Source organism: Choloepus didactylus, chromosome 7 (genome assembly GCF_015220235.1).
Source record: "Choloepus didactylus isolate mChoDid1 chromosome 7, mChoDid1.pri, whole genome shotgun sequence".
In the NCBI taxonomy this organism is placed as follows: Eukaryota; Metazoa; Chordata; class Mammalia; order Pilosa; family Megalonychidae; genus Choloepus; species Choloepus didactylus.
In genome coordinates this window covers 116823373-116843227 of record NC_051313.1, presented here as the reverse complement: position 1 = coordinate 116843227, position 19855 = coordinate 116823373, and the positions used below count along the sequence as shown (strand labels likewise).

General features: G+C 39.7%; 1 protein-coding gene across 8 annotated transcripts in view; it reads left to right on the top strand.

Annotated features, from left to right (window-relative positions):
• The window catches only part of ANKS1A (ankyrin repeat and sterile alpha motif domain containing 1A), a 240219-nt gene that overhangs the window by 92492 nt on the left and 127872 nt on the right, over window positions 1–19855 (top strand). For 7 of the 8 annotated variants that reach the window (XM_037843766.1, XM_037843767.1, XM_037843765.1 and 4 more), the window contains 6 exons: window positions 113–188; window positions 478–579; window positions 683–784; window positions 2796–2992; window positions 14149–14241; window positions 19222–19342. In XM_037843766.1, the coding sequence (XP_037699694.1) occupies window positions 113–188; window positions 478–579; window positions 683–784; window positions 2796–2992; window positions 14149–14241; window positions 19222–19342 (691 nt within the window). Of the gene's footprint in view, window positions 1–112; window positions 189–477; window positions 580–682; window positions 785–2795; window positions 2993–13907; window positions 14022–14148; window positions 14242–19221; window positions 19343–19855 lie in introns of those variants that run through there. The other variant, XM_037843773.1, reaches the window with a different exon arrangement.

Sequence of the window (19855 nt, the reverse complement as noted above, 5' to 3'; positions counted from 1 at the left end):
TATTTTATTTTGCTGTCCCTTCTTGTCTGTGTTCTGTTTGTCATGTGAAGCCACACCAAACCTGAGTCACTGTTTGATGACGTCTTGCTCTGCGCTCTCATTTGCTTTCCAGACGGAGAAGGGCAGTGCTTTGCATGAGGCTGCTTTGTTTGGCAAGACTGATGTGGTGCAAATCCTGCTGGCTGCAGGTGAGAGGTCGGCAGTGCTCTTGTCTACACAGCATGCCAGGGTTGGGATTGTTTCTCCCTGGCCTCCCCAGAGGGGGTTGAGTTTTGTTGGCTGTATCTGTACCCAATGTATGTGTGTCTCTATTGGTTGATTGCCAGTGTATGAATTGTTCTTAAATAGCTGGATTAAATGGCTTTGGTTGAAAAATGTTGGCCATGCTGCTGGGAGCATTAGGTGTCCCAGAATTTGACCTCCTTTTAGCTTGGTTTGAAAGTCATCACTCCCCTGGTTTACCTCGTGCTTTTCTAGGAATTGATGTCAACATAAAAGATAACCGTGGACTGACTGCCCTAGACACCGTCCGGGAACTGCCTTCTCAAAAGAGCCAGCAGATAGCAGCACTTATAGAAGGTATCAGTTCATCCATCTCACTGTCTGCGGGACCAGGGGATGCACTAGCCAAACCAAGGCATTTGTATTAGGTACAGCTTTTTAAAAATATCTTTCCATGTAGATCACGTGATTGGAAAAAGAAGTGCAAAAGATATAGATAAAACCCCAACAGCCCAACCACCTCTCATCTCCAATATGGACTCCACATCACAGAATTCTCAGGGTAAGGTTGCTGTGCTCTGCCAGTAGAAAGGAAGGGGTAAGGTAAGGGGCTCTCAGCTTGGGAAAAAAAAACAAAAACAAAAAACAAAAAAACTTAACAGTCTTTAGCAGAATAGAAAATCTTAATTTGAATAATTTTGTGTGGCAGGGGATACTTAATAAACCCTTATTCAAATTCATTTTTTTTTTCAACTACCATATGACATTTTATTGGACACTGTTTAGGCCTGTGGCAATGGGCCTTTTCATTCCCAGTTTATTTTACACTCTACTTTTTTTTTTCTTTTTTTTTTTTTTTTTAATTCAGTTTTATTGAAATATATTCACAAACCATACAGTCATCCATGGTATACAATCAACTGTTCACAGTATGATCATATAGTTATGCGTTCATCACCACAATCTATTTCTGAACATTTTCCTTACATCAGAAAGAATCAGAATAAGAATAAAAAATAAAAGTGAAAAGAGAATACCCAAACCATCCCCCCATCCCACCCTATTTGTCATTTAGTTTTTACTCCCATTTTTCTACTGATTTTTTTTCAATTTTTTAACTTTGTTTATCAAAAAATTAAAAACAAACCAGCAAACAACAACCAAAAAAACTCCACAACATTTCAAACAAAGCAATGGATTAAGGAAAACAAATAACCTAAAATAATTACTTTGCTTCCAATATGTTCCTACCATACCCCAAGAAAATTAATAAACCATGTCCAAACAGAGGAGTAAGAAAAACAAATAATCTAAAATAACTACATTGCTTCCAACATGTTCCTACCATACCCCAAGAAAATTAACAACCCCTAAGAAAACAAAGGAATAAGAGAAAAAAAAAACTAAAATAACTCTATTGCTTCCAACATGATCTTTTCCAAGAAAGTTTACAAACCATAATCATTACACTCTACTTTTATAGTTGGCTGTATGAGATCTATTCTGGGCTGATCTGAAAATGAATTTAAATTTTGATGACACCTTTTCCTAACACACACTATAGTGCCTTGAGCATAGTTGGTCCTTAGGGAATAGTTGATGAGTGTCATCTGGTTGGTAGGTGTGAACATTGTAAATTTTGGTAATATATCATTTGACCAATAAAAGTGATCTGGATCCATCATTAACCAGGATCCACTTTTTCAGATTTATGGAGCCATCTTTTGGTCCTAGGTATGATGAATGACAAAGACAAAATTAAAGCTAACACCTTCCCCCAAATATAAATCAGAATAAAAATAGTTATTGAAGCAGAACAAAGCCAAAAACTAAAAACGGGAAAAGGATTTTCCAGAAGAATATAGAGGTGTTAGGGTTAAGGGGTACCCTCCTGTCTTTACTGTGGATTCTTCAGATGCCTCTCTACATACACTTTTTTTCTTGACCTCATACTGTTAGTAATGGCATTAGTAGTTCTATAAACTCTTAGCTTTCAAGGATTTAACATTTATAGTTTTTATTATTTGAATGGGACCCAGAGATCTAGAGCTGTAACAGTTACTAATTTGGGGGGAGGGGGAGTCACAGATTTGGATCTCATGTGCCCTGAGATTGGTAGTTATCTATTGAGTCTAAACAGCTGCACAGTACCTCCAGCTCAGAAAGGTTTTATTGTCTTCTGTTTCACTTGAGCACCTATCGATTCTCATTAAGAATTTAAAGAATTACTTAAGTTTTTCAGTTATACCTTACTATATTTTGTGGGTTGTTTATGCTATTCATAGTATTGAGATGTTTGAGAACATACAAAGGTCTTGAGAGATATTCTTAATAGATGTCAAGGGTTTTCCATATTGAGTAAGAGAAAAATTTGTTACGATCTTGGTATACAAAAGGCGGCTGAAATCCTCAATGTTTATCCCTGTTCATGGAGTAAAGCAGTCATTAATTTTCTTTGGGTCAGTGTTTGTCAAGTTCATATTGCTAATGGGGCTTTGGGTTGTTGCAGTGGTTAGAACCCTAGATCATGCTTTCCTTTTATTTATTCTGTTGTCCTCCATCCTCTTCTTCAGGTGATGTGGAGAAAGCAGTGACTGAACTGATCATTGATTTTCATACAAATGTTGAAGAAGAGGGTCCTTATGAGGTGCTGTACAATGCTGTCTCCTGCCATTCCCTGGACAGCATGGCCAGTGGGCGATCATCTGACCGAGACTCCGTGAGCAAGGAGGCTGAGGCAGCAGGAGTGAAAGTTGCTGGAGTGAAGCCTGTATGTGGCCAGGGGCCTCAGACCTCCTGAGTGTTCTGTTGGCCCATTTGGCCTGTTCTGCGATGGGGTACTACAAGAGGAAGTGTGACCCCTAGTGCCAGCTTGTATTTCAGAGGGGTGGCCCCACTACTGCTCTTCTCCGTGAGGTTTTGCCATGTCTCTGTCACACAGTGTGGTAAAACTATACAGATTGCATTGAAGTGGAATTTCGATTTTTCTAATTTCCATATAACCAGTTTGCATCTTTCTATTCTTTCTTTTTCTTTCTGTTTTTTTGCCTTAGAGCAAATTGAAGCATTTTGTTTCTATTTAGCCTTAGTGCTGCTCTAGGCTTTGGGGTCTTTGCTATATATTGCTTGTTTTCTCTCTGGAGAGCAGTTCCTACAGTGAAAAAAGTTCACTGAAATAAGTTTCTGTCTGCCTGGAGTACATGCTCCCCTTTCATTTGCCCTCAGGAATTATCCACTTGGATTTGGACATGTTCTGTATTCAGCAAGGTTGTAGCAAGGCTTAATCAGACATCATAGCATTCTTATTTTTACCTAGTCATAACCTTTCTAGCCATTGAAATTATAGGATGAAGAATACCCTGAAATTGTCCTTGTTAAAGTCCATCTTCCCATCTTACTGCTTCTACTTCTGTTCATTGTTCTGAAGATCCCTTCCCTCTTTTTCTCTCTTGGAGTTATTCTGGGAGCCTAGGCTGGGGGTCCCATTTACCCCCCTTTCTGTTTTATCAGGCACAATAATTTGAGGTTTTGAACACTGTCCTTTTGCACAACTGGCCATTGCTCTAACAGGGTCCCGGTGATAAGCTTGAGACACATTTTCAGGTATATGTTATCTCTTCCTGTTGAGGGGCTGGCATTTCCTTTTTGGTCTGAATCTGGCTTATGTCCATTTTGATGATCCTTTGGCTACAAGGTGATCCTTGGGCTTTTTAGGTGTACCTGGGGAATAGCCTGCTGTTTCTTGGAGTGTTCTTTTTCAGTAGCTCCTTGCCCTGCCCTGGAAGAGTGCTGGCATTTCAGTATGGACTTTGGAAAGGCCCTCCGGTCTTAGGTGGCCCACCAGAGTGGGTGTTATCAAGGATTGTGACAAAACTCCCTGTCAACAGTAAAGCAAGTGCATATACCAAGCACAGTGCTTCTGTAGACAGCTGGGTTTTTTCACCTCCTACACTCTGAGGCACAAATGAATTGAATAAAATCAAGCTGTGGGGGAAGGTTTAGCTTTAAGTGGTACTTACAGATGATGCCCATAAGGGGGAGCTGGAGCCTCTGCAAGAAGAAGCAGGATTACTGAACTAAGCTGTGAATAACCAAGTTCCTTTGGGTTTACCCACTGATTTACACAAGTCTTTGTTTCATCCTGCACTAGGAATCTAGCCTCCCATGGTCCTGCTAAGTAGAAACTGATGCATCTTGGGCTGTGTACATTGTAGCTGTGCTGTCTTCTTGGCCTTTGGTAATTAACTATGGCCAAGAGATTTTTCCATATCTTGGTAGACATAATGGATGTTATATATAAATCAGCTCTGTATTTCCAGCCCCTGGTCCAAAGTTTTCATGTTAGGAAAAAGAGGCTTGTGGGTGGTGCTTCAGTTTTCTTCCAGTGTCCCTGGTAGTCACTTTTTCCACAAAAGGCTTTCTTTTTGTTCTTTCTAGGTTCTTTTAGCCTTGGGTAGGTTTCTAAGATAAGTCCTTCTTATTGTTGGAGTGGGGTTTTTTTTGTTTGTTTGTTTTTGTTTTTTTTTTTCCCTCCTTAGTTCCTTGTGTTCCAGAGTGGTTTACTGGTTTAGGATATGGGTCTGCTCCTTTTGCTATTCCTTTCCTTACAAGATGACACTGGGACCAGGCTCATTCCTGCACTTACACAGCAAAGGAGGGTGGGGAAAGTGGTACTTAGTGGGAAATCTGATCCAAATAGCTTTGTTTGGCTTGAATGTACTACAAACCCGCTTTGAAGTTGTTGCCATCGGGCATCCTTTTGGCTCCAGGGACAATTGGAATGACTGACTTATCAAAAAATAATACTCAAGAGTGAAACATGTTTTATCAGAGAGCTCATGGTAACCCTGACAGCTCCTAAAATATGAGAAGCATCCTTGGTTGCAGATTTCTCTGGGGCTTTTCCGTAATTCAACATTCACCTCTGCCCTGGCTTTCTGAAATACTCCTGTTCTAATGACACAGTGAACTAACCTATAAGACAGGGAATGTGCCTACAGGCTGACTCCTGTTTGAGGTCCCCATTCCTCTCTCTGTAAGAACACTGATTATCAAACATGATTAGGGCTTTGGAATGTGAGCCAAGCTAAAGGTGCTGCAGGCACAATGGCAAGGCTCTCTTCAGCTATTAGCTTTCAGGTTTCCTTAACCAAAGATCATTCTGTATATCCTTGAAGTTGTCATGGTCTAACTAATTCATTGTCTCTTCTTCAGTGGGTTTCTTGCTGTAGGGCAGGGGATCAGCATACTATAGGCCATGAGGAGCTGCCTGGTTTTGTAGATAAAGTTTTATTGGAACACAGCCACACTCATTCATTTATGAACTATCTGTGGCTACTTCTGCATTACAGCTGCTTAGTTGAATAGTTCTGACAGATACCAAATGGCCTGAAAAACCTAAAATATTTACTATATGGCCCTTTAAGAAAAAGTTTGCAAACCTCTGTTCTAGAGCAGACAACTGACATATATTCCTTTTTTTTTTTTATCATTTTATTGAGATATATTCACATACCACGCAGTCATACAAAACAAATCGTACTTTTGATTGTTTACAGTACCATTACATAGTTGTACATTCATCACCTAAATCAATCCCTGACACCTTCATTAGCACACACACAAAAATAACAAGAATAATAATTAGAGTGAAAAAGAGCAATTGAAGTAAAAAAGAACACTGGGTACCTTTGTCTGTTTGTTTCCTTCCCCTATTTTTCTACTCATCCATCCATAAACTAGACAAAGTGGAGTGTGGTCCTTATGGCTTTCCCAATCCCATTGTCACCCCTCATAAGCTACATTTTTATATATCTGTCTTCGAGATTCATGGGTTCTGGGTTGTAGTTTGATAGTTTCAGGTATCCACCACCAGCTACCCCAATTCTTTAGAACCTAAAAAGGGTTGTCTAAAGTGTGCGTAAGAGTGCCCACCAGAGTGACCTCTCGGCTCGTTTTGGAATCTCTCTGCCACTGAAGCTTATTTCATTTCCTTTCACATCCCCCTTTTGGTCAAGAAGATGTTCTCCGTCCCACGATGCCAGGTCTACATTCCTCCCCGGGAGTCATATTCCATGTTGCCAGGGAGATTCACTCCCCTGGGTGTCTGATCCCACGTAGGGGGGAGGGCAGTGATTTTACCTTTCAAGTTGGCTTAGCCAGAGAGAGAGGGCCACATCTGAGCAACAAAGAGGCATTCAGGAGGAGACTCTTAGGCACAAATATAGGGAGGCCTAGCCTCTCCTTTGCAGCAACCGTCTTCCCAAGGGTAAAACTTATGGTAGAGGGCTCAACCCATCAAACCACCAGTCCCCTATGTCTGTGGTCATGTTAGCAACCATCGAGGTGGGGTAGGCCAATACCCCTGCATTCTCCACAGGCTCCTCAAGGGGGCACTACATCATTTTTTTTTCCTTGTTTTTCTTTCTTTCTTTTTTTTTTTTTAACTTTCCCTTCTTTTTTAAATCAACTGTATGAAAAAAAAAGTTAAAAAGAAAACAAACATACAATAAAAGAACATTTCAAAGAGACCATAACAAGGGAGTAAGAAAAAGACAACTAACCTAAGATAACTGCTTAACTTCCAACATGTTCCTACTTTACCCCAAGAAAGTTACATAATATAGCAACCTTTCTGTGAACTTGTTCCTACTATATCCATCAGAAATTAACAGACCATAGTCATTTCTGGGCATCCCCAGAACGTTAAAAAGCTTATCTGTTCTTCTTGGATTATTGTTCCCCCTTCCTTAATTACTCTCTACTGCTAGGTCCCCTACATTCTACATTATAAACCATTTGTTTTACATTTTTGAAAGTTCACATTAGTGGTAGCATATAATATTTCTCTTTTTGTGCCTGGCTTATTTCGCTCAGCATTATGTCTTCAAGGTTCATCCATGTTGTCATATGTTTCACGAGATCGTTCCTTCTTACTGCCGTGTAGTATTCCATCGTGTGTATATACCACATTTTATTTATCCACTCATCTGTTGAAGGACATTTGGGTTGTTTCCATCTCTTGGCAATTGTGAATAATGCTGCTATGAACATTGCGTGCAGATATCTGTTCGTATCACTGCTTTCCGATCTTCCGGGTATATACCGAGAAGTGCAATCGCTGGATCGAATGGTAGCTCTATATCTAGTTTTCTAAGGAACTGCCAGACTGACTTCCAGAGTGGCTGAACCATTATACAGTCCCACCAACAGTGAATAAGAGTTCCAATTTCTCCACATCCCCTCCAGCATTTGTAGTTTCCTGTTTGTTTAATGGCAGCCATTCTAACCGGTGTTAGATGGTATCTCATTGTGGTTTTAATTTGCATCTCTCTAATAGCTAGTGAAGCTGAACATTTTTTCATGTGTTTCTTGGCCATTTGTATTTCCTCTTCAGAGAACTGTCTTTTCATATCTTTTGCCCATTTTATAATTGGGCTGTCTGTACTATTGTCATTGAGTTGTAGGATTTCTTTGTATATGCAAGATATCAGTCTTTTGTCAGATACATGGTTTCCAAAAATTTTTTCCCATTGAGTTGGCTGCCTCTTTACCTTTTTGAGAAATTCCTTTGAGGTGCAGAAACTTCTAAGCTTGAGGAGTTCCCATTTATCTATTTTCTCTTTTGTTGCTTGTGCTTTTGGTGTAAAGTCTAGGAAGTGGCCGCCTAATACAAGGTCTTGAACTTGTTTTCCTACATTATCTTCTAGGAGTTTTATGGTACTTTCTTTTATATTGAGATCTTTGGTCCATTTTGAGTTAATTTTTGTGTAGGGGTTGAGGTAGGGGTCCTCTTTCATTCTTTTGGATATGGATATCCAACTCTCCCAGCCCCATTTGTTGAAAAGACCATTATGGCTCAGTTCAGTGACTTTGGGGGCCTTATCAAATATCAGTTGGCCATAGATCTGAGGGTCTATCTCCGAATTCTCAATTCGATTCCATTGATCTATATGTCTATCTTTGTGCCAGTACCATGCTGTTTTGGCAACTGTGGCTTTATAATAAGCTTCAAAGTCAGGGAGTGTAAGTCCTCCCACTTCGTTTTTCTTTTTTAGCGTGTCTTTAGCAATTCGAGGCATCTTCCCTTTCCAAATAAATTTGATAACTAGCTTTTCCAAGTCTGCAAAGTAGGTTGTTGGAATTTTGATTGGGATTGCATTGAATCTGTAGATGAGTTTGGGTAGAATTGACATCTTAATGACATTTAGCCTTCCTATCCATGAACATGGAATATTTTTCCATCTTTTAAGGTCCCCTTCTATTTCTTTTAGTAGAGTTATGTAGTTTTCTTTGTATAGGTCTTTTACATCTTTGGTTAAGTTGATTCCTAGGTACTTGATTTTTTTAGTTGCTATTGAAAATGGTATCTTTTTCTTGATTGTCTCTTCAGTTTGTTCATTTCTAGCATATAGAAACATTACTGACTTATGTGCATTAATCTTGTATCCCGCTACTTTGCTAAATTTGTTTATTAGCTCTAGTAGGTGTATCGTCGATTTCTCAGGGTTTTCTAGATATAAGATCATATCGTCTGCAAACAATGACAGTTTTACTTCTTCTTTTCCAATTTGGATGCCTTTTATTTCTTTGTCTTGCTGGATTGCCCTGGCTAGCACTTCCAGCACAATGTTGAATAACAGTGGTGACAGCGGGCATCCTTGTCTTGTTCCTGATCTTAGAGGGAAGGCTTTCAGTCTCTCACCATTGAGTACTATGCTGGCTGTGGGTTTTTCATATATGGTCTTTATCATGTTGAGGAAGTTTCCTTCAATTCCTACCTTTTGAAGTGTTTTTATCAAAAACGGATGTTGGATTTTGTCAAATGCTTTTTCAGCATCTATTGAGATGATCAATTGATTTTTCCCTTTTGAGTTTTTAATGTGTTGTAATACATTGATTGTTTTTCTTATGTTGAACCATCCTTGCATGCCTGGAATGAACCCCACTTGGTCATGGTGTATGATTTTTTTAATGTGTCTTTGGATTCGAATTGCAAGTATTTTGTTGAGGATTTTTGCATCTATATTCATTAGGGAGATTGGCCGGTAGTTTTCCTTTTTTGTAGCATCTTTGCCTGGTTTTGGTATTAGATTGATGTTAGCTTCATAAAATGAGTTAGGTAGTGTTCCATTTTCTTCAATGTTTTGAAAGAGTTTGAGTAAGATTGGTGTCAGTTCTTTCTGGAAAGTTTGGTAGAATTCCCCTGTGAAGCCATCTGGCCCTGGGCATTTATTTGTGGGAAGATTTTTGATGACTGATTGGATCTCTTTGCTTGTGATGGGTTGGTTGAGGTCTTCTATTTCTTCTCTGGTCAGTCTAGGTTGTTCATATGTTTCCAGGAAATTGTCCATTTCTTCTACATTGTCCAGTTTGTTGCCATACAGTTGTTCATAATATCCTCTTATAATTTTTTTAATTTCTTCAGGATCTGCAGTTATGTCACCTTTTTCAGTCATTATTTTGTTTATATGGGTCTTCTCTCTTTTTGATTTTGTCAGTCTAGCTAGGGGCTTGTCAATCTTGTTGATCTTCTCAAAGAACCAACTTTTGGTGATGTTTATCCTCTCTATTGTTTTTTTGTTCTCTATGTCATTTATTTCTGCTTTAATCCTTGTTATTTCTTTTCTTGTACTTGGTTTAGGATTGGTTTGCTGTTCATTTTCTAGCTTCTTCAGTTGATCCATTAGTTCTTTGATTTTGGCTCTTTCTTCCTTTTTAATATATGCGTTTAGTGCTATAAATTTCCCCCTTAGCACTGCTTTTGCTGCATCCCATAGGTTTTGGTATGTTGTGTTCTCATTTTCGTTCGTCTCTATATATTTAGCAATTTCTCTTGCTATTTCTTCTTTAACCCACTGGTTGTTTAGGAGTGTGTTGTTTAACCTCCAGGTATTTGTGAATTTTCTAAGTCTCTGATGGTTATTGACTTCTAATTGTATTCCATTGTGGTCAGAGAATGTGCTTTGAATAATTTCAATCTTTTTAAATTTATTGAGGCTTGTTTTATGTCCCAGCATATGATCTATTCTGGAGAAAGTTCCGTGAGCACTAGAAAAGTATGTGTATCCTGGTGATTTGGGATGTAATGTCCTGTATATGTCTGTTAAATCTAATTCATTTATCAGATTGTTTAGGTTTTCAATTTCCTTATTGGTCTTCTGTCTGGTTGATCTATCTATAGGAGAGAGTGATGTGTTGAAGTCTCCCACAATTATTGTGGAAACATCAATTGCTTCCTTCAGTTTTGCCAGTGTTTCTCTCATGTATTTTGTGGCACCTTGATTGGGTGCATAGACATTTACGATTGTTATTTCTTCTTGTTGAATTGCCCCTTTTATTAGTATGTAGTGGCCTTCTTTGTCTCTCAAAACATCCCTGCATTTGAAGTCTATTTTATCTGAGATTAATATTGCTACACCTGCTTTCTTTTGGCTGTAGCTTGCATGAAATATTTTTTTCCATCCTTTCACTTTCAGTTTCTTTGTGTCCCTATGTCTAAGATGAGTCTCTTGTATGCAACATATTGATGGTTCATTTTTTTTGATCCATTCTGCGAATCTATATCTTTTAGTTGGGGAGTTTAATCCATTTACATTCAACGTTATAACCGTGAAGGCATTTCTTGAATCAGCCATCTTATCCTTTGGTTTATGTTTGCCATATTTTTCCCCTCTCTCTATTAATATCCTTTATTGTACCCATACCGAATCTCTTTAGTACTGAACCTTTCTCCAAGTCTCTCTGTCCTGTCTTTGTTTCTCTGTCTGTAGGGCTCCCTTTAGTATCTCCAGTAGGGCAGGTCTCTTGTTAGCAAATTCTCTCAGCATTTGTTTGTCTGTGAAAAATTTAAGCTCTCCCTCAAATTTGAAGGAGAGCTTTGCTGGATAAAGTATTCTTGGCTGGAAATTTTTCTCACTCAGAATTTTAAATATATCGTGCCACTGCCTTCTTGCCTCCATGGTGGCTGCTGAGTAGTCACTACTTAGTCTTATGCTGTTTCCTTTGTATGTGGTGAATTGCTTTTCTCTTGCTGCTTTCAGAACTTGCTCCTTCTCTTCTGTGTTGGACAGTGTGATCAGTATATGTCTTGGAGTGGGTTTATTTGGATTTATTCTATTTGGAGTTCGCTGAGCATTTATGATTTGTGTATTTATGTTGTTTAGAAGATTTGGGAAGTTTTCCCCAACAATTTCTTTGAATACTCTTCCTAGACCTTTACCCTTTTCTTCCCCTTCTGGGACACCAATGAGTCTTATATTCGGACGTTTCATATTATCTATCATATCCCTGAGGTCCATTTCGATTTTTTCAATTTTTTTCCCCATTCTTTCTTTTATGCTTTCATTTTCCATTCTGTCATCTTCCAGGTCACTGATTCGTTGTTCAACTTCCTCTAGTCTTGTACTATGAGTGTCCAGAATCTTTTTAATTTGGTCAACAGTTTCTTTAATTTCCATAAGATCATCCATTTTTTTATTTAGTCTTGCAATGTCTTCTTTATGCTCTTCTAGAGTCTTCTTGATTTCCTTCATATCCCGTACTATGGTCTCATTGTTCATCTTTAGTTCTTTGAGTAGCTGCTCTAGGTGCTGTGTCTCTTCTGCTCTTTTGATTTGGGTGCTTGGGCTTGGGTTATCCATATCGTCTGGTTTTTTCATATGCTTTATAATTTTCTGTTGTTTTTGGCCTCGTGGCATTTGCTGAACTTGATAGGGTTCTTTTAGGGTTTGTAGACCAGTTGAAGTCCTTATCTCTAATTTATCAGATCTACAGCTTCGTGGAGTACACTTTCTCTAACTAACCAGCAGGTGGCGTCCACGAGCCACCTGTTCTCCACAAGCCAGATCTCCCCTGCTTAGCCTTTTTGGTGAGTGGGGGAGTGAGTCTTGTGGTGCCCAATTGGTGTACCAAGCTTGCGTGTGTAGTTGGTGTTGCCTGCCCTGTATGTGGGGCGTGTTTCCGGGCAGTCGGGGAGGGGGGGTGGCCCTAACAATCAAATCTCCCTGGTGATCCTAGAGTTTTAAAGCTGGTGCAATAGTCTAATCCTTCAGTTCAGTCCTGCCACAGTTTGTCTCTGCCACTGACCCACAAGTCCTTGGTATTGGCGTATGGCTCCTGAGACTTGCAAGTGGGCCCCTCTTCCAGGCTGTGCACCCCGGGTCCTCTGTTGAGGGATGACTGTGCTATGTCACAGGTGAGTGCCGTCCCCTCAGGGCAGTTCTGGGCTGCTGGGCTGTGTAGGGAGGCTCCCAGTCTGCTCAAATGATGGCTGAATGGGGCTTTGTTAATTCACACTGCTCCACCTTCCCAACTCTGGGACAATCAGCTGAGGTTGCAGGGAAGGCTAATGTCCACGCCCAGTTTTGTGGTGTGTGCCTGTTATTTGAAGCCCTTCCGTCACACTGGGTTGTCTGGGGCAGCTCTGGGTTATGGGGCTGGCGATGGGCAGGAGTGTTTCCTGTCCACCAGGATGGTGGCTGTGAGCGGACACCCCCCTTTTCTTGGGAAGTTGTGGTGTTTAGTGAATTTTCTCAGCCACTGAATTATTGCCTTTTGTCTCAGAGCTCTCTTAGTTCTGCTCTTGACTTGACGTGCCCAAATTGAAAGTCTTTGAAGCTTTCTGTATTGGGCTTCTTAGAGTAATTGTTTCAGAAAAAGAAAAAAGGATTAAAAAAAAAAAAAAAAAAAAAAAAAAAAAGGGCCCTCCTCAGAGATCTAATGGGTTATTGAAATGCTAAGGGACAAAGCAACCAGGGCCATTAAGGAAAGGTCCACAGGGCAGAGAGATCGGCTTTTCTTCGGGATTTGCATATGCGCCTTAGGGTCTGAGCTCCGCCCTTCCCCTTTCTGTGTTCACCAGAACTCTAAAAATCCTCTGCTTTTATTTTGGAGTTTTTCGTGTTGTTTTTTTTTTTCTATGCCTGTCTCCTCTCTGCTGGGCTGGCTGCTCACAGATTCTCTGGTTTCTGGTCTCTGTCTATCTATGGTTGGAGTCTGGATCAGTAGAATGAGTTTCCGATAAGAGCAGCCACTGCAGTTCTCCCTTCTCCTTCCCGGAGCTGACAGCCCCTCCTCCCACGGGACTGAGCCTGGCAGGGAAGGGCGCGGGTCCCCTGGCCGCAAAAACTTACAGATTTCGCTGATCTCAGCAGTTCGACATTTTCATGAGTGTTGTATGAAGTATGCCCAAAGTCAGATTGCTCTGTGGTGTCCAGTCCACGCAGCTCCTGGCTTTCTACCTACTTTCCTGTAGGAGTAACTAAAACATACAGCTCACCAGTCTTCCATCTTGCCCCGCCTCCTATTCCTTTTTTAAATGGGCTTAGGTAAAATAGGGTTTTCATATGCTAATAGAAAGTATAGTTGTCACTGAAGGAGGTGACTAAGCCAAGACACCAGTTCTGAGCTTTTGTTAATAAATAGGGGTAGAATGATATCAGAATATTAAAGTTTGGGCAAGAATTGATGCCTTTGTCCTTGATTACTTTCCTGATGAGGATCAGCCCTATAATTTTGGTTTGCTAGAGCAATTTGACAAATTGATTCTTAAGATCTAGTGTTTATGATCTTATGATCTCTTTTTAGGATAAACTGAAAATTGAGCTGCTGATATTCCTACATTAGTAACTTAAGTATCAGTATTATGAAGGACATTTTCTAACAAAATGTTTATGTGTTTTCAGTGCCGGCATTTAGTCTAGGATATGAAAGAGGAGTTTATGATCTCTTCTACAAACATCAAAAAGCCAAACAGCATGCTAATTGAATTGTATATGTGTGTGAAGGTTCTCCATCTGGTGGGTTTATTCTCTTAGGGAAGTTCTTCATGTTATTTTTCTTGTTGGGGGGCTAATATAAGGATAATTGAAAAAGTTAGGTACTTGAAGAAAGTGATAATGAAATTCTTATTTTTTTTCTCTTCAGAGAGAACGTCCACCTCCTCCAGCAAAGCCACCACCTGAAGAAGAGGAGGAAGACCGTATAGATAAGAAGTATTTTCCCTTGACAGCTTCTGAGGTAAAGAGTTGAGGGTTTGTTCCTGTCATTGAAATATGGGATTGTTGGAAAGTACATCAATATGGGCCTGAAGACAACTTTGCCTTCTCATTTTCTTATCAACTCTTTGGATTAGTAAATTTGTACTGTGTGTATCAGTAATCTGAAATGAGACCTTTCAAACTCACTCAAAAGTGATAAAGAGTTTTAATATATATCTCTAGTAGACAAGACAGTTATTGTTCAACCTTGCCACATGGAAAGTAAACATGTACATTTTCTCCTGGCTCCAGTAGGCTAAACAGTCTCACTTTTACTTTTGTACCTATGCTGTCTTTTGATACAAAGTGTAAAGTATCCCCCTAATCCTTGTTCTCTAGACTGGGCCACAGTAGTGAGGTTCAGTGTTTCTACCTGGAACATCTTATTTCTAGTTTTTGTGGTTTCCCTAAGTCATTTGACATGAAGAATCCTCACCAAGCCAAACATGAAAAATGTCATGAAGACTCAGAATAGAAACAGGAGTCATGAATTGGGGGGTGGGGTGGGGGGTGGGCAAAAAGATTATTTTTTTTTTCAATTCAGTGTGTTTTTATTTTTTTAATGGTTTTATTGCGATATATTCACATACCAGGTAATCATCTAAAGTGTACAGTTAAGGATAAATGGTATCATCATATAGTTGTGCATTATTCACCACAATCACTTTTTTAATATTTTCATTACCCCCCCAAAAAAGTTAAAATACGAATAAAAGAAAAAAGAACACCCAAAACATTCCATATCCCTTATCCCCCCCCATCATTTATTTATTTTTTGTCTTTATTTTCTTACTCATCTGTCCATACACTTTATAAAAGGAGTGTCAGTCACAAGATTTTCACAATTACACAGTCACACTGTAAAGGCTGTATAGTTATATGATCATCTTCAAGAATCAAGGCTACTGGATTACAGTTCAACAGTTTCTGGTCAAAGAAGGTTATTTGAATAGTCTTTTTTTTCTTTTTTTTAAAGAAATGTTGTTATTGGGTAGATAGCTTGATCTTTTCATTTCGATATATGAAAAAAAAATCATGTTTTCCTTGATGTTTCAGCTTTAAAATGCTCCTTTAACACTTCCTGCCAATCAGAGAATAATAAATTTATTGAAAACTTACTCAAAATATTACATAATGTCAATAGTTTTTTCTAGCTCAGTGTGTCCTATTCTTCACTTTTAAAAAATCAGCTAATAAAAGCAGTTAATTAAGTCTCATAACTTTATCCCTAGAATGCAGAGTTAATTTTTTACAGTGTGACCATGGCCCATCCAGTGAAACAGGTTCTTTTTTTCAGTATAAACACATGGAACCAGAAGATGGGTTTTAGTTAACAAAAAGAATAAATACAAGGAAGGTCTTTTAAAAATGTGAAAGTTATTGTTGGAGATAGGAGATTTCTATTCTTTGTATAAATTCTGCCCCTATTTCTTTCTAACCTTTAATTACAAAATGCTTATTCTTATGCTTTATAGCAAGGGGTTTCTAGAAATACAGTCTCTTGAGAATAATACATTGCTAGTAGATATGAGTGCATGTAGTAAGACCCTACATTTTTATATAAATGGAGGTTTGCTTCATTACTCCCTGTTTATAAGGAGAAACTTAGTAGTATGGAGTATATTTAGTTGGGCCTAGATCGCCATAAATGCTCTGTGCCTCCTCTTTAACAAGGTCTTAGATTAAAATCCCTAATGCACAAGGATAGGGGTAAGACTTAAAGGAATGCTGGAAGATCAACCCTTTCTATACTCATAGGGCTTCTCAAGCATACAATTTGGCAATAACACGGTATCAAGAGGTAGGGAAAAAAATCTCCATATTACTTTCCTGTGTGGGAGACTATATAACTTGCATATTCTAGGGCTTGCTTCCGGATGGACCAGCATAGTCAGTATTTCAGTCAGCTGGACCAGCATAGACTGGAAGCCTATGAGAACCCTGACTTTGATTATTTAGTGATGATTATAGGTACTTATATAGAGAGGTGGTCTGGCCTGGGTCATTATCCCTTATAACAATCTAGGCAGATTTTGTCTGTATGCTGAAGTCTGAATGGATACGTCCTCTCCAAAAGTGAACAAGTTTTTTGTTTAGACTCTGTGGTCTTCACCATCTTATTTGTTATACTCTCAAAGCTTTAGTACCCCAAAGCTCAAATCTCAGGAGGCATTGACTTCACTAAAACATAGGTTTTTGTATTGGTCAAGCAGTCTGTCCCAATGTTCATATCCGTCTTTCTGAGGCTTGTCATTGTTGGATGATTCATTGAAGCCCTTGAGGGATAAAGTTATGAGACTTAACTGCTTTATATTAGCTGATTTTTTAAAATTGAAGAATAGGACACACTGAGCTAGAAAAAACTATTGAAATTATGTAGTATTTTGAGTAAGTTCTCAATAAATTTATTGTACTCTTCTGGCTCCAGGAGAACTAACCAGAGTAATGACCAGAAAATCATGAAATGGCTTTAAAAAGTAAACCCCCACACACAAAACACACATGCTATTGAAATGTTTCACCCTGCAGAATGGGGCATGGCCTTCAGTATGCTCGGAAGTGTTAAAAGTTCATGGGAGGTTGCGGCTGCTCACCCCCTGGCTTGCCATTCCCTTGGTCACAGTAAGGTGGTCACTGCTAGTAGATTTTCTCTGCAACAGAAATGTTGCTATTCTCCATAGCAGAGAATATGTTTTTTCAGCTCTGATTTATTGTTATCCCTGGAGGAAAGGGAAAAAAAAGTTTAAGGAATCATTTAGTAAAGAACAGAATCCTTTCTGTTGAAGATCAGTTATTGCTGTATTCACTGGGACACAGGGCTTCACTAAGACCCAGGCTCAAAGAGAAGCAGTTTATTGCTTTATTGCAAGATTTCAATCTCATAGCTGGTTGGGGCCAGGACCAAGAGGAAAAGAACACCCTAATATTGTGTGAGTTATCTGCAGAGGACTTATTAGGTATTGAAGGAGAAATATGGTTCCAAATTGGGTGGAGAAATCATATTTCCCATAAAAAAAATGGGGCCATTCTGGTACAGAATTAGGGGACCTGAATTTTATGGTCACAGCTCTGCTGCGAGCTCTCTGTGTAACCCTCTGCTATTTCTAGACCTCTCTGGGAAACTGCATTTCATCATCTACAAAATGAAAGGGCTAGAACCCAGACTGTGACATTCAAGTCCTCACCAGCTCTGACATTTGACGGTTCTCTGCTTCCAGTTGTCCTCATGAGAGCCAGACATGTAATGGATGCAGGTCCAGTGTGCCAGATTTTCCAGATAGCAGTCACCAGTCCTGTCCTACTTGAAAATAAAGGATATTATAGGTCAGGCATCCAGGCTGTCAGATACCTCTTGGTGAAGAATGCCTGGGGCTCAATGAGGGCTCTTACTGGGGGTAGAACACTCACAGAATCAGATTTCTAAGGCTCTGCATATGTGATAGCTATGGGTATGTAAACCTGCATAACAAAAATTCCTGTCTGTAAAAACTGGGGTATTAAGTTGACACTGTGTGTACAGCTTATTAGTCCCTTTTTGTTTCCTTAATTGTGTTACTATGAAGATGCAAAAGAAATGAGTAGAACAAGCAAATGGCTCATAATAATGAAATAGCTTTTAGTGTCCAGGTGGCATGTTGTAAGTAGAAGTTCCTGCTGTGCTTAACAGAATTTTAGAAAGAGGCTATCATTCTGTCTTTTGAATGGCAGCCTTGTTAACAAACAGGAGCTATAGCTTCTCATGTAGTCTCAGGCTGTTGGAACCTTCTTTCGTTAGGCCAGAACACAGTGAGCTATGACTTGAAGAAGCAAAACCCTGATGAATCACAAACCTGATTTGTTTCCAGTGAGCCATGGGATATGTCAGTGAAGGAGATTTCTCTATGTGTGCCAAAGAATCACATTTGCAGGGTGCCATTATTTGTTAGGTACAATTCGTAATATCACCCCCTGATCCTACCCAAACTGCTCAAGAAAAGATTCTGTGCTTTGGTTTGCTCTCCTAATAGCTAGTATGTGATTATTCTTAATTTGCCTATGAAACACATTGGATTCTTAAGACAGATGTGCCAGAATTATCTTCCACAGCAAGGTCTCCATTCACTTTCCCAGTGTGGTTGTGACACTAATTATATTGATTTAAGGAGAAGCTTGGCTACTCTGATACCGTAACTAGCTGTGGCTACCAGGTCCCTCAGCTGACCAAAAGCTCACGGATGGCAGGTGTAGGAGCTAGCTTTCGTCTAGCCATTTCATCAGAGACACTTGGCTGCCTGGATTCGGGTTTTTCAGTAGACAGAGCTGCTTTTTCTACACTGAGATTCATACTGCCTAGGTACTCAACTTTTTTCAGAACTGAGATCGGTAGAATTAATTTAAAATTACATTATCATAAATGTGGTAGGAAACCAGCTCTTGGAAATCTTTCCCTCTAATCCCCAGAACCTGTGAAGGAAGGCTTACAGAAATAGAGAAGGAGCCACAGACCAATTTGTTTCTAGCAAATATTGGGCATTGAGGGTTGTCAGAAGTAATTTTGATTCTCTCTTAAGAAAGTGGGAAGGATTCCAGCCATTGGGTAGTATGTGTACATATTAGGAAGGAAACATGGAGAAAGAGGGCCATTAATGATGCAGCATGGCTTAACAACACTTGGGAAATGTTATCCACAGGAAAGAGATCTTGCAGAACACTGTGGGGGCATGGAAAGGCAAGAGAAGGAAGGATCTTAGATTTTATTTATAGTTTTTTGAAGGATAAAGTGAGTTTAGGAAAGGGGAGCATTCTAATCGAAGGCCATTGAGATTTTAAGTACAGGTATATACTCAGAAAAGAGCTGGGCAATTGTGTTTGCATGTGACACACCTGGATTATTACCCTTCTCTTCCCCTCCTCTCTAATACCACCCTGTTTTGGTATTAGTCACCTACACAAGAAGTATTGTAATATTTCTGTCTCCTAGGTCCTGGCCACGAGACCCAGGAGCCAAGGAAGCGCAGCCAGGGAAGAGGATGAGCACCCTTATGAGCTGTTGTTAACAGCGGAAACAAAGAAAGTGGTGTCAGTGAATGGAAAAGCAAAAGGTACGTTTTCTCCCCTGGCAGAAACAATTCCAAAAGGATTTTAAAAGTTTTTGATCATGGGTGGAACAAGAATGATGGGACAGTTGAATTTCAGTGGGCAGTCTGGGGTGGTGGGTGTGTTACGGCCTTTAGTTTTCAATATGTGGATTATATGCCCTGGAGAATTGGCTTGCCACCCTTTTGCCCTTGAAACAAGAAAAGGTTAGGTCAGAACTGATGATAACTGTGGAAGGAGAGAGTACCAGCACAGCACGGTGGCAGAGATTGATTTGGGATGTCCTATCATAAACCCTCAGGTTAATACTGTGGAAAAACAAGCTCAACAAGTCAGTCCCTTTGGGTTCAGGCTGATAGAACAGACTCTGCTTTTGAGTCCTGACCTCAGAGCAAGAGACTCCTGGGGAAGGGCCTGTGATTGGCCGCCACCGGTAACTAGAGTGCTCGCCTTGGCCTACTTTCATCCTCTCTGCAAAATTCAGTTTCCTCCATAAGGGAGTGCAGTAGGATTGAGAT